Below are 12,072 nucleotides of genomic sequence, written 5' to 3'. Positions count from 1 at the left end.
AGGACAGTGTAGTGTAGAGACTTGGTGGTAAGACTTGGACTGGGCTTCAAATCTTCACCTGCCATGAATCTCACTGGGTCAGTCATGTACACTCAGCCTAACCTACCTTAAAGGGTTGTCTTGAGGATAAAATAGGGATTACATTCAGGTGTACCACCTCGAGCTCCTTGCGGCAAGGGTGACTTGCCTATTACATTTATATGTATGGTGGGAGTTAAACATAACTAACTTTTGCTAGATTGCAGTCAAAACATCAAAGGCTTCTGCTTCTATTAACATGATGAACAATTTCAAACTGATTTGTGCTATCACTTACAAATAAGACACATTTAAATGTGATTTTTTTAAAAGATTTTATTGGAAGAGCCTCTTAACTACATAGTGGCTGCTGCTGAACAATTTTGATAATGCATCTAGTTGCATTAAAAAGGAAAGCAAACAACAAACAAAAACATCTTTAAATGACTATATGAAGGATAAAGGGCTTTTAAAAACACACCCACAACCACACTGAAAGCTAACGTGTTCACGCGCTAACAAAGGACACACTGTACTGGGAATTTCTCCTATGTAAAACCCATCAAAATGAATTCACCCATGTATTTCAAATAAAGCATGCACAGCTGCTGATCCTAAAACCCAGAGTGATTTTAAGTAAAGTATTGGCCACTAAGACTGATCTTATGCAAACTTTCCTGGGAGTAAGACCTATTGAACTCAGTGAGGCTTATTTCTGAGAAGACATTCATAGGATTGTACTGTAGAAGGCTTAGCTAGAATAAAAAAGTTTTCAATATGTGTAATTTTGGTATGTATACTGGAATAGTTTGAATTCTAGTTTTCCAGATACTAACTTTGCAATGCCTTTACTGCTGTGCAGTTTTTTTTTAACATCATCACCTCCTGCTATATTTAAAATGAATAGCTTGAGTTCTAGTATTGACCAAATCCCCCGAACTCAATAGATTTCCAGCACAATATGGTATAACCTATTCATAAATAATTCTTATTTGTGATGTTTTATATATATAAACATAATATCTGATATTGCTGCACTTAAGGCTTAGTATTCAGTATTCTCAGATCTGAATGTCTGTCCTTCATATCCAGTATAACTTTTTTCTGTGTTAGGTGGACCATCTGGACAAGCATCCACTGATGCTGCATGTTCTGCTTCATTAGTGGTCAGAAAATGCTCACCAATCAAATGTGATTTCCCCATGCCCCAGTCTTCTTGGAAGCTGATCTCTGGGCAGACATTTCCGGAAATGTGGTCTGCCAGGGGAGAGTTCAGAAGATCTTTTGCATCATAGAAATTCACCACAGGAGGCTTATAGGCCTCAAGGGACATCTTTGTAGTTGTAGTTATAACTGTTTGCAAAACTGGGACTTCCAGAGAGGACTGACTGCTATATCTACAAGCATATTCTTCACTATAATGGGGATGATTTGCATTGGCTTGACACGGTCCATAGCTAACCCTTTCTCTGTTGTTACTTTCCCCTAAGGGCTGTTGCAATCCATGATGTGTATGGGGACCATCAAAGTTATTTTCCTGGACATTCAGCAAATTGACATGATATTGAAGTCCATTCAGCATAACGTGGTCAGTATCCATTGGGATATCCATCAGATCTTTGTGAAATGTTGGATACAAGCTGGAACCGATGTAACCAGGAAATGCACACTCATAGCCACAGCCTGATTTAGATGTATAGATTTTGGGGCTTGGGTACTTCTGGAGTGGCGGTACCACATCCCCTTGAAAGTTGGCTGCTTCATAAGAAATGTTGTATGCTTCCGTATTTTGAAATAAATGGTGAGGCTGAGCTAGGAGAGGTAAGCTGGTATCTGTAATTACACTGAATTTTTCTGGTCCGTCTTCACATGCCAGATGATGAATGTAATGAAAGTGACTACCATTCTCATTGCATGGTCCCGTCTAAAAAGAATGTTAATTATAAGACTTTGGAAGCAACTGTTGGATGCACACATAGAATATTATGGCAAATAGATATTTCAATTGTTGCTGATTATAGTTTAAACTATTTTTGTTCAGTTCTTTATCAGGTTTTTCAAATTAAATCTCAGGGATGGCTTCAACTGGAGAAAAGGCAACAGGACAAGAAGTTTGGGACTGGTGCTGATGATCTGTTCACTTATCTTGGAATATCCTCGACACTTGTTAAGATTATTTTAACTTTATTGTTTTTGCCCATGCAATTATGAGTTGTTTTTTCAGAAAAAGTCTCCAAAATATTGATGTTCAATGAATGGCCATATCATGTATCCAGAAAAAAAATATCCATCCACATTACAGTGGAAATGCTGAAAGACATATTCAGCCTTGGAACATGCAATCTAGAAGTCAGTTCAGAAATACATATACATCAATTCATTTAGTCATGACAGTGACTCAGCATTTGATAACTCACAGCTGAATGTGTAAACAGACTCCATTGAACATCATTCTGTCTTGGGATTTTGTGAAAGGTGTTTGAACTATAATGGCCCATTCACACATTCAGGTCATTGCTTTGATGCTGTAGTCATGAACTGATGGACATGCATGTCTGAACCAGCCCTTATGGCTGGTTTGCACTTCTGAATATCTAAATGTAGTCATGTACACAACTCAATGTACATGCGTAGAACTGGCAGCCATCAATATGATTGCAAATTGAGCTGCACTTTTTTCAGCAGCCTGAGTCACTAGGATGGTTGCTCGCTCACCAGCATACAGCTCAGTTACCTAGGCTTTCTCCATGTGGTGCTGATACATAAGACTATGTGGAGAAACTCAGCAGTGTGAACGAGCCTTCGCTCCTCCTTACTGAAGTTATTTTGTGCCAGTCTATGTTACTGTTTTGTAGTAACCTCCAGTTCCACAACTTCCACTTCCATAATGACACCTGGCTAATCAGGGGTCCTCATAGCCTCAAGTGTGGCCCCTGCCGATTTTTGCCACCATATGGCAGTGACATAAAATTGGTGGTTTACTGCCAAAACTGAGTGCCAAACTGCCAAATTTTAGCTTGTTTTCAAGCTAAATATGGGCTTTTTGAGTCATTGTAGCAATTTAACACTGAATTGCAGTGGCAAACCGCCATTTTTTCTGCTGCAAACTTCAGTGGCATGACAGCAGCAGCACTTGGGGGGCCCTGGGGGGGGGGTCCAAGGACTGGAAATTGGCCCCCAGACTGCCTGATGTTGCCCACCTCTAGGATAGATGGACACTATCCACAACAAGACAGAGATTATAAAAATCTGATCTGAACTTCAGTGAATGTGAACTTCCCCCAATTTTTTAACCTCCATCCAAATTTCCCTGAAGCAGCATTACAACTCCTCTCCCAGCCCATTTCAGCCCTTTGAGCTTTCTCTGTATCTTACACCCTTTCTGATGATAGGTTAAACATTTTTATGGCCCGTTTCTGACCACTCCCTGCAATACAAAGTGTTAATGCTGGAAATATTCAGGATTTTTTGGAGAAGAAGTCATTTGTCAAAAACATAATTTGTAAACAAGATGGTCTCAGTGTCAACTTGGCATCTCTGGTATTTGTTTCTCCTGGCCCTCCCTGCAATCTTTAGTGTAATCATAGGCTGTAATTCCACTAATTTATTTATTTTAAGTTTATGCATACATGCATTTATGTTAGATACATTTGCGCATTATGTTGCAGTAGCTCGTATTCACATTTACTTGGGGGATTTCACGTCAAGCATTTCACCGAATTTACAATGATGCTGCAGAAGTATAGTTACCTGAAAATCCAGAAGCCGTTTTTTCTGGGATGAGTGAGAAGATGGTGTTTGCTTTTTAAGGGCACTTCTTCTGACCTCTGTCTCTGATTTACTCTCTGGCCTCGGATGGTCATGTATTCCCTTGGCCTGAAAAAATACTGATATAGGAACATAGGACGCTACCTTATACTGAATCAGGCCGTTGGTCCACCCGGCTCTGTATTTGTCCATACTGACTGGCAGCTGCTCTTGTGGGTTTCAGATGAGCTTTTCCCAGCCCTGCATGGACATCCTGAGGACTGAATCCAGGACTTTATGCATGCAAAGCATGTGCTGTACCATTGAACTACAGGCTTTCAACTGGCACATGAACGATTTCCTTATTTATAGAAAACATATGAGTGCAGAGGCATTCCAACTAGTCCATAAATGACTTAGGCTGGACTCCTTGGGCATAAATCAGAAAAAGTCCAGTTTAATTGGTTTGGGGATCGTGGTAATTGTCTTCTGTTGAAAAACACAGTCTGCCTAATTTATTAACTAGAAATTGTTGTTCTGTTAAGACTGGCCTAAAATTTCTATCATTCATAGAAATGAAAACAACCTTTTGCCAGATAACTTGGGGCACAACCTGCCAGCAGGTTTTCCGCTGCAAGCCTCATAGAAAGGAATTAGAGGACTGATCTATGTGAGTGGACGTAGTGGATGCTACATTAGAGATGGAAAAGGAAACATTGGCCAGATATGCCAAAAGGTTTGGGCATGCCCAGTGGGACTTTGGACTTTTCTCCTCCATGCCATACGACCAGCTCTGTGTGCAACTTCTCTCAGTTTCAGAGGGATCTTTATGCCTAAGTTTCTTATCCCAAGCTACTAGAAGGTTTGAAAGTATTCTAAGGGTGCAATCCTATGCATGTTTAGACAGGAAAAATGCCCTACGACTCCCAGCATGCCCCAGCCAGCCATTGTTGTAGGGCTTTTTTCTGTCTAAACATGCATAGGATTGCGCCTTAAGAGAATTGGTGGCAGCAGAAGGGAGCCAGTTCATGAAACTCTGAGTTATAGTGGCTGGGAGTTCCATAGGCCCTGAAATATAAGCATTTGCTATAAAAATAAGAAAGCCCATAGGTGAAATTGCCCAGTGGAGGAGCAGAATCACCATACACTTATATGACAAAGCCTACAACCTGACCATTCTGTGGGGTATCATTGAGTTCAATAGAATTTATTTCATTCACGAGTGCAAGGAAATGGGTGGACATCCATGATTATTTATTGCAAGCAAAGGAATGCCGATCCGGTATTAATTCCCATTATGTTGTATGCAGACATGACTTTGCACATTCTATTTTTCATCCACAAAATCCAAAGCACCCAATAAAAGAAGAGGAAGAAAACATATGCTGCATTTATATTTTACCTGGAAAAATATTGCCTTGCCTTCATGTCTCCAGAAGTTAGTTACTGGGTAGCCACTATGTCCCCGGCAAGGAATTAATTCAGTGGTTGAACTGCAGTTTGGACAATGTTTTTCTGTAACAGAGAGAGAGAGAGAGAGAGAGATCATTGCAGGGTCTAGTACAAAGGAATTAACTGGTGGTTAAGTCAGATGGAAGAATTCTATATTCTGAAATTTAAACCTCTAAGCAGAGCAAATAATTTGTAAAGTAGACTCTGAAACAGTGTGGAATTATAAAATTACTAGCCTCTTCAGAAGGGAAGTGGCTTATAACTCAAAAATATTTATAGATTTGATAGCCTTCCCCATCCACTTACTCTCCTGAACCCATCACCAGCTCCTCCTCTGTGTACCATTCACTGAGATTCCCACCACTTCTCAGTATGCCAAACCTTCCTACTCCAGCATCACAGCCTGATTTTCTCCAGAGATCTAGAAGAGTGAGAGGGGATGACAGCCAGATCAGTGGTGGGTGTCATGGTGCCTTCTAGATGTTTTTGACTACAACTCCCATCAGCCCCAGCCAGCATGGTTAATGGTACAGGATTATGGATGCTCTAGTCCAAAACATCTGGAAGGTACCAGGTTGCCTACTTCCCCTGAGCTAGATCATATGTTTACTTTGCCAAGAAAGATATTACCACGATAGAATAACAGCTAGATCATAGCTTTACTTTGCTAAGAAGGATATTTGCAGGATGGATAACAACTGCTGTGACTTTGTTTTAAGAAAATTAAAACCTTGCTGACTGCAGGTCCTCTCGCTTAGCAGGATGGAAGATAAGGACTCACAGTGCTGATTGGGATATAATATTTGGCATTCACAGGAAGACTTGTGGTAAGTGCATCTTCCAATATTTTTTTTTGGCATTTATGAGACAAAGAGGGATCCTATAAGCAAAATACAGATAAGAAAGTTACATTGGGACTGGTTTATCCATGCACTTTTTCTTCAGTTGGTAATGAAAGTAGATCCTAGATTCTTCTGGATGTTATTCATAGATTCAAGATTATTGCTGGCTCTTCTTAGTAAAAGAGCTACATCTTTGGGAAAGTGATGTGGATTCCAATGTAATTTTTCCATGTATAATTGTGTATACAGTTACCTTCAAAAAGTCATCTCATGAATGTCAAAAATACTACTTCGTAAGAGGATTTAACAAACCGTGAGGTTCGCCTCCTAGTTCCCACCTCTGAGGTTCGTGTTTCAGATATTTTACTTTTAAATGCTCCGTAAATATTTCAGAGATCTGTGCTGAGGTTTGAAATCTACTGGACAAAGTTCCTCTTCACTGAACACTTTGCTAGAAAGGACTCTGTGAAGGTCCCCCGCGGCTCCCAAACATACAGCCATTTCGTGGCCTTTCCCATCACACGTCTCTCACTTTGTTGCTTTTGGCGAGCCTTATCGCATATGGCAGGCCGGAGCTGCAGCTTGGTCCCATCCGGCAGGGTGCAATCCCTGGCACACAGCACCACACCAAGGCAGGACTTCTTGAGGATCTGGCAGTTATGGTTATTGGTGTTGCGCATGGCCCAACCACTGAGATGCCGCTGCGCATTTTTGTCCTCATTGGAGTAGATGAAACGCAAATAGCCATCTGGCCACTCCTGGAAGGAATCAACGTGCTTATTCTCCTGCATCAGAGGCAAATGGAAGAGGGAAAGAATAAGAGTAGGTGACGGATATATTAACACAGGATTTCATGAATGTGAAAACCAGCCAATCCTTTACTTTTAATAAAAAAGGGGGAAGGTAAAACAAATATGCAAGACAACATTTGCGCGCGCGCGCACACACACACACACACACTTCACAATACAATGCCTGTGCTTCCTGCATGAGTGGGAGCTCCAATGCACACATGAAGCTTCCCCATGCCAGTAACTTTCCAGTCAACATCTAGGTCTGGGTCAGCTGCACACGTACACCTCAAATGAATGCTGGGATTCTTTATACCAAGTTGTACATTCCACTAAAATCAATTAGACTGATCATTGGTGGTTGTCCAAATATCACAGGCACCTAATGGTGTTTCCTTGTGATCTTACTAGTGGGGAGCAACAACATTCTCTTGCCCCATTTATGAACTTTCTTGTTAAAGCTGTATATTTTTTTTGCAAATGTCGTGGTGGCTTTACATCTCTCCACTTTCTTCAATGACTGGACCAACTTATCAAAGAATGTGTTTTCCTAAATAGCAAAGAACAGGAAATAAAACTCTACACACACACACACACACACACAGCCATTTTGTCATCCTTCCCCTTTATTCTTTTCTTTTTGGGGTGTGTGCATGCTCCCCTTTTCCTGTGCTGGAAGGAGTATTCAGAGAGAGATTTAAAACAGCAGGTGGATATGAACAGCCACATTTCTGCCCTCCCCCATCAATTCCATGCAGATCAGAGATCATAGCATTATTGCCAGTTTGTGGCTTGCAGGAGCATGATAGAATGGAGTTAGGGTGTGCTTTGTCTGAATGTGTGAAAAGGCCTTTTAAAACTACTCCAAAAACCACTCTAGTCGGTCCACCACTTTCTTCCAAACCTCCCTTCTTGCTCAGTACCTGTGGTAACTTGGGGTCATTGATGTCCCAGGTTAATTTCATCCCAAAGGAACAGATGTAGTTTGAGTCCTCAAATGGGTCCTTTGCCATGCTCATCATGGAACTAGAAGGACAGGATGACAGCAAGGAATAGCAAGCAACATCAAGAATTATCCCTTTCCCCTCTTCCTTACTCACCAGCTGAAAGTTTCATTTCAAGCTGTCAAAAAATCTTGGTGAAAACATCTTAGCAAATAGTTAAATTGTCTAGTCAAGGGATCATTCCTGAAACATATTGCTGTGCCTGTATAATAACCATGGGACCAGTTCTAGTGTAAACTACTTGGAAGATTAACTCTTTGAACTGATAGTGTGAGTGTACAGAAATGGAAATGTTGCATCAAAATAGATTCTCTATGTATCATCCTCCCCCTAAAGTCCACCAATTGGTGCCTGTGCACAAAAGCTGCCCATGTTCCCTTGGTGCTGCAGAGTATAATGATGCTGAATTCATACATGCATGTAATATTCAGTCTGCAGGGGAAAGTGTGACATTCTTACGCACGTTGTCATGCGTGGCAATCATACATGCATGGTTTTACCACATGTATACCTTTTTTTTCAGCCTAACCTACCTCACAGGGTTGTTGTGAGGATAAAATGCAGGGAATGGAGAGAACTGTATAGGCAGCCTTAAGCTCCTTGGAGGAAAGGCAGGATATAGATGAGACAGACAGACAGGTATTCCAGTATTTCTCCTTTTAACGGATCCATGTCTCTACTGTGATGTCAAAGAAAAAAACAAATAGAAATGGAAGAAGGTGAGAATCCCAGGGAAAAGACAAGGGAAAAGGAGCCTAGGGCTGTGACCCCCTGTGCACGGTTACCTTGGAGTAAGTCCCCCTGAACACAATGGATGGCTGGGTAGACATACATAGAATTGCACTGAACAACTTTGCCTGACTTGCCGTAAACAAACTCCCGGGCGTGGTCTCTATCCGCTGCCGGTGGTGCTGAAATCAGTCAGAAGTTGCTCTTTCCACCTCGGGCTCTGCTTCTGATCTGCTCATGCCGGGATGGGCACTTTTTCTGTCCCCAACCTTCCCCCTCCCACATACCTGAACTCTATCGTGTTAACAGCACGTGGGTGGCAGCTCCTCCCCCACCTTTAGTCCTAAATCCTGAGGAGTAAGAATCAACATCCTTGCCCCCAAAGATCAAGCACCCCAGCAAGGTGCCAATCCCCAAGCCAGCAAAGCCACAGCTGTGTCATCCGAGGGGAGACAGTGATCCTAAACTCACTTACTCAGAAGTAAGTCCCCTTGATATTCAGGTAGGGGTGTGTGTGTGTGTGTGTGTGAGAGAGAGAGAGAGATTTTGGGAATTATAATACTTAAAAGTCTAGTCCACAACATAAATAACCTGATTCCTTGCCCATTCAGCTATTTTAGGTTGTTGTTGTTATTTAGAATTATTATTATTATTATTTAGAATTTGGCCTCCAGCCCTAAATATGTAGACCCCTGTGGAGGCTGGGGAATCCGCTCTGGGTTTCAGTCAGAACCACTCAGAATTCTAAAGGAACTATCCAATGAGCTGAACCCTAGCCCCCAAATGGGTCCAGTACCTTGGATAGCTCCTTTAGAGTCCTGACTAGTTCTGACTCAAACCCAGAGCGGATTCACCTCCCCATTGAAATAGGAGCCACCAGCCTCCACTGGTAGGCCCTGATCGCATTGAAGTGACTTGTGTCTTAAGGCCCAAACTGGATGGGATGTGGGGGGCGTGGGTAGGCTGAGCTGACTTCTCTGCCGCTAAGCCCCTTTACATTTAACCAATTTAAGTGGAAGTATGTCTGTTGAAGTCTTCAGGATCTGTTTCCTGTGGTATAAACAGGAATGGTTCACCACACGCCCTCAAATGTCCCCGTGAGCGTGCGAGCTACTGGGTTCAGATTCTCAGCACTGGAAATCAATTCCGAAGTCCCGACCGGATTGATAAGCTCAAGCAGACCCACTCTAGTGTCCAGCAGTTTGTGGGTCGCAATTAAAATAGGTTGCCGTCTCCTTTCGGGGCCTCTCCACCCAGAACGCATTCACGATAAGACAAGTCTAAATAACGTCAGGGGGGATTTACTTCCAAGTAAGCGAACTTAGGATCGCAGTCTCCCCCTCAGTGGCTGGGAATCAGCACCTTGTTGGGGTGCTTGATCTTTGGGGGCAGAGGGGGGTTGATTCTTACTGCTCAGGCTAATTTTAAATACGAGAGGAACAGGACGGGATAATTCAGACAGGACAGTCCAGACTAGGCAGGCAGTTTGGCCCCTATCCAGCTAAACCAATGGAATTTTACCTGATCCAGGCTTGTTGTACACAAACACCTAAATGCAGGCCAGCTTTCTCGGTTGTTCCGGCGCCTCTGTGAGCAACAAGAATGAACGTACTCGCTTGTGACAAAACTGTGTTATCTGTAAGGAAAGCTGTTCAACACCATCTCTAAACTTGAGACGAACCATCAATTAAAAGGTGAAGAGATGGAAACGACATCTTCTGGAAGAATGGCGTTTTTTCGTCCCACTGGCACATTTACTTCTCAAGCCAAAATAAGGCTGCAGTCCTCAAGACAATGAAGCAGGTGAGGTCAGCATGACTTACTCTCCAGGTAACAGAGTGACATTTGCAGTCCCAGCCGCTGCAACGAAAACAATTTTTTTAACCATTTCCATTTTCTCCTCATGTGTCTCCCATGCCTATAATCCCCTCTTCCAAACCCACCCCAGACCTGACCATCCAATGCACAAAACCCAGCTCAACCAAAAGGCTTGAATATAAGATGATGACGATTTATATTCTTATTCTCAACATATCTACTTGGAAGTAATCAGAACCTATAGGCTAGCCTGACCTCCTTGGAGGAAAAGGCAGTGTAAATGTAACAAATGATACGATAAAATTGTAACAAATAATTCCAGAAAGACAATACAATGGTTATTCCATATCTACTTGTTCCAGGCGTTATGTATGCTGGGATAATTTGGGAGGGATATCCATACCCTTTTGGTTGGAGGCAAACTGTCCAGCAATCACGAATATCTGAGTAGGTTTTGCAGTGTTATTGTTCAGTTTGCAACCAAAGCAGCTCCTTTTAAAACTTTTATGAGGAATACTGCAGTAGTATGTCAATATTTCATCACGCTAGTAGTGAAAAGAACAACCTCCATTTCATCACATGAATTACAAATAATCTTATGCTATGATGGTTTTGTCTTTTGTTCTATTAGCTTCCCTGGGAATTTTTAACTGAGGGGTTATATATATTTGAAGCTGCAGTCCTATACCCACTTATCTGAAAGTAAGTCCCATTTAATTCAGTGGGACTTACTTCTGAGTAGACATACATGGGACTGCACTGTGAATGAATATATTATACACTCTACAATTCAAGACTCATGACTCCTGAATACTCCCCCTATACACATACACCATTATGGTTGATTTCCAGTGTTTTGCTCCACCGGTACATTTCAGAAGACACTCCCAATGCAGTCCTATAGACATCTACTCAGAAGTAGGTCCCATTTGATTAGACATGCCTAAAATTGTGCTCTAGATCAAGTAAGGCTGCAACCCTATACACAATTGCCTGGGATTAACTCTCATTCAACTCAATGGAACTTTCAGAGTAGGTATGTATAGGATTACACTGTAAACATAGCTGGCTGGGGAATGCTTGAGTAGGACTTTTTCTGTCTAAACATGCACAGGATTGTGGTATAAGTGACTGATGTTCATGAACTGGCTGCAATCCCTGTGCATACTTACTTGGGAGTAAGTCCCACTGAACTCTTGACCCCAATCCAATGCACATTTATATGGGAGCAAACCCAACTGAATTCAGTGGAACTTACTTCTGAGTAAATACACCAAGGCTCCCACTATCAATAACTTTTACTTCTGAGTAAATATACATACACTGAAGCTCCTGCTATCAGTAACCTTTACTTTTGAGTAAATGTGCATAGACTAGCACTGAACTGAGTGGGCCTTACTTGTGAGTAGACATGGCTAGGATTGGGTTCGCACCACCACATTATAAACACTCCAGCGATTCTAGCAACCATTGGGTTGACCTACCATCATGGATTGCAATTGACAATGCACTTACTTGGCAGTAGCTCTACTGAACAAAATGGAATATATCTGTGATGGTGCTCGACACCTGATGGCCATAATCCTAGGAAGACTTACTAGGGTGTGATTGCCATTGAACAGAGTAGGATCTACTTTGGAGTAAACACAAATAGGATTCCACTGCTGCAAA

The 12,072-nt window shown here is 42.0% G+C and overlaps 2 protein-coding genes across 2 annotated transcripts in view; one reads left to right on the top strand and one right to left on the bottom strand.

The window, feature by feature from the left end:
- Positions 1-346: 346 nt before the first annotated feature.
- Positions 347-10,443, bottom strand: GCM2 (GCM transcription factor 2). The gene is made up of 6 exons (XM_084850341.1): positions 10,105-10,443; positions 7,774-7,876; positions 6,592-6,844; positions 5,168-5,280; positions 3,769-3,894; positions 347-1,942 (listed from the first exon to the last, which is right to left on the bottom strand). Exons 2-6 carry the CDS (start codon positions 7,870-7,872, stop codon positions 1,064-1,066), a joined length of 1,470 nt encoding a protein of 489 aa, XP_084706467.1. The 5' UTR covers positions 7,873-7,876; positions 10,105-10,443; the 3' UTR covers positions 347-1,063.
- The window catches only part of SYCP2L (synaptonemal complex protein 2 like), a 63,547-nt gene continuing 60,038 nt past the window's right edge, over positions 8,564-12,072 (top strand). Inside the window, exon 1 of the mRNA XM_084851491.1 lies at positions 8,564-8,573. Coding sequence (XP_084707617.1) covers positions 8,564-8,573 — 10 coding nt within the window. The remainder of the gene's footprint in view (positions 8,574-12,072) is intronic.

This window comes from Heloderma suspectum, chromosome 4, assembly GCF_057233095.1.
Source record: "Heloderma suspectum isolate Gila_16-S chromosome 4, 16-S_ref, whole genome shotgun sequence".
Classification (NCBI taxonomy): domain Eukaryota; kingdom Metazoa; phylum Chordata; class Lepidosauria; order Squamata; family Helodermatidae; genus Heloderma; species Heloderma suspectum.
This window is presented reverse-complemented; position numbering and strand designations above follow the sequence as displayed.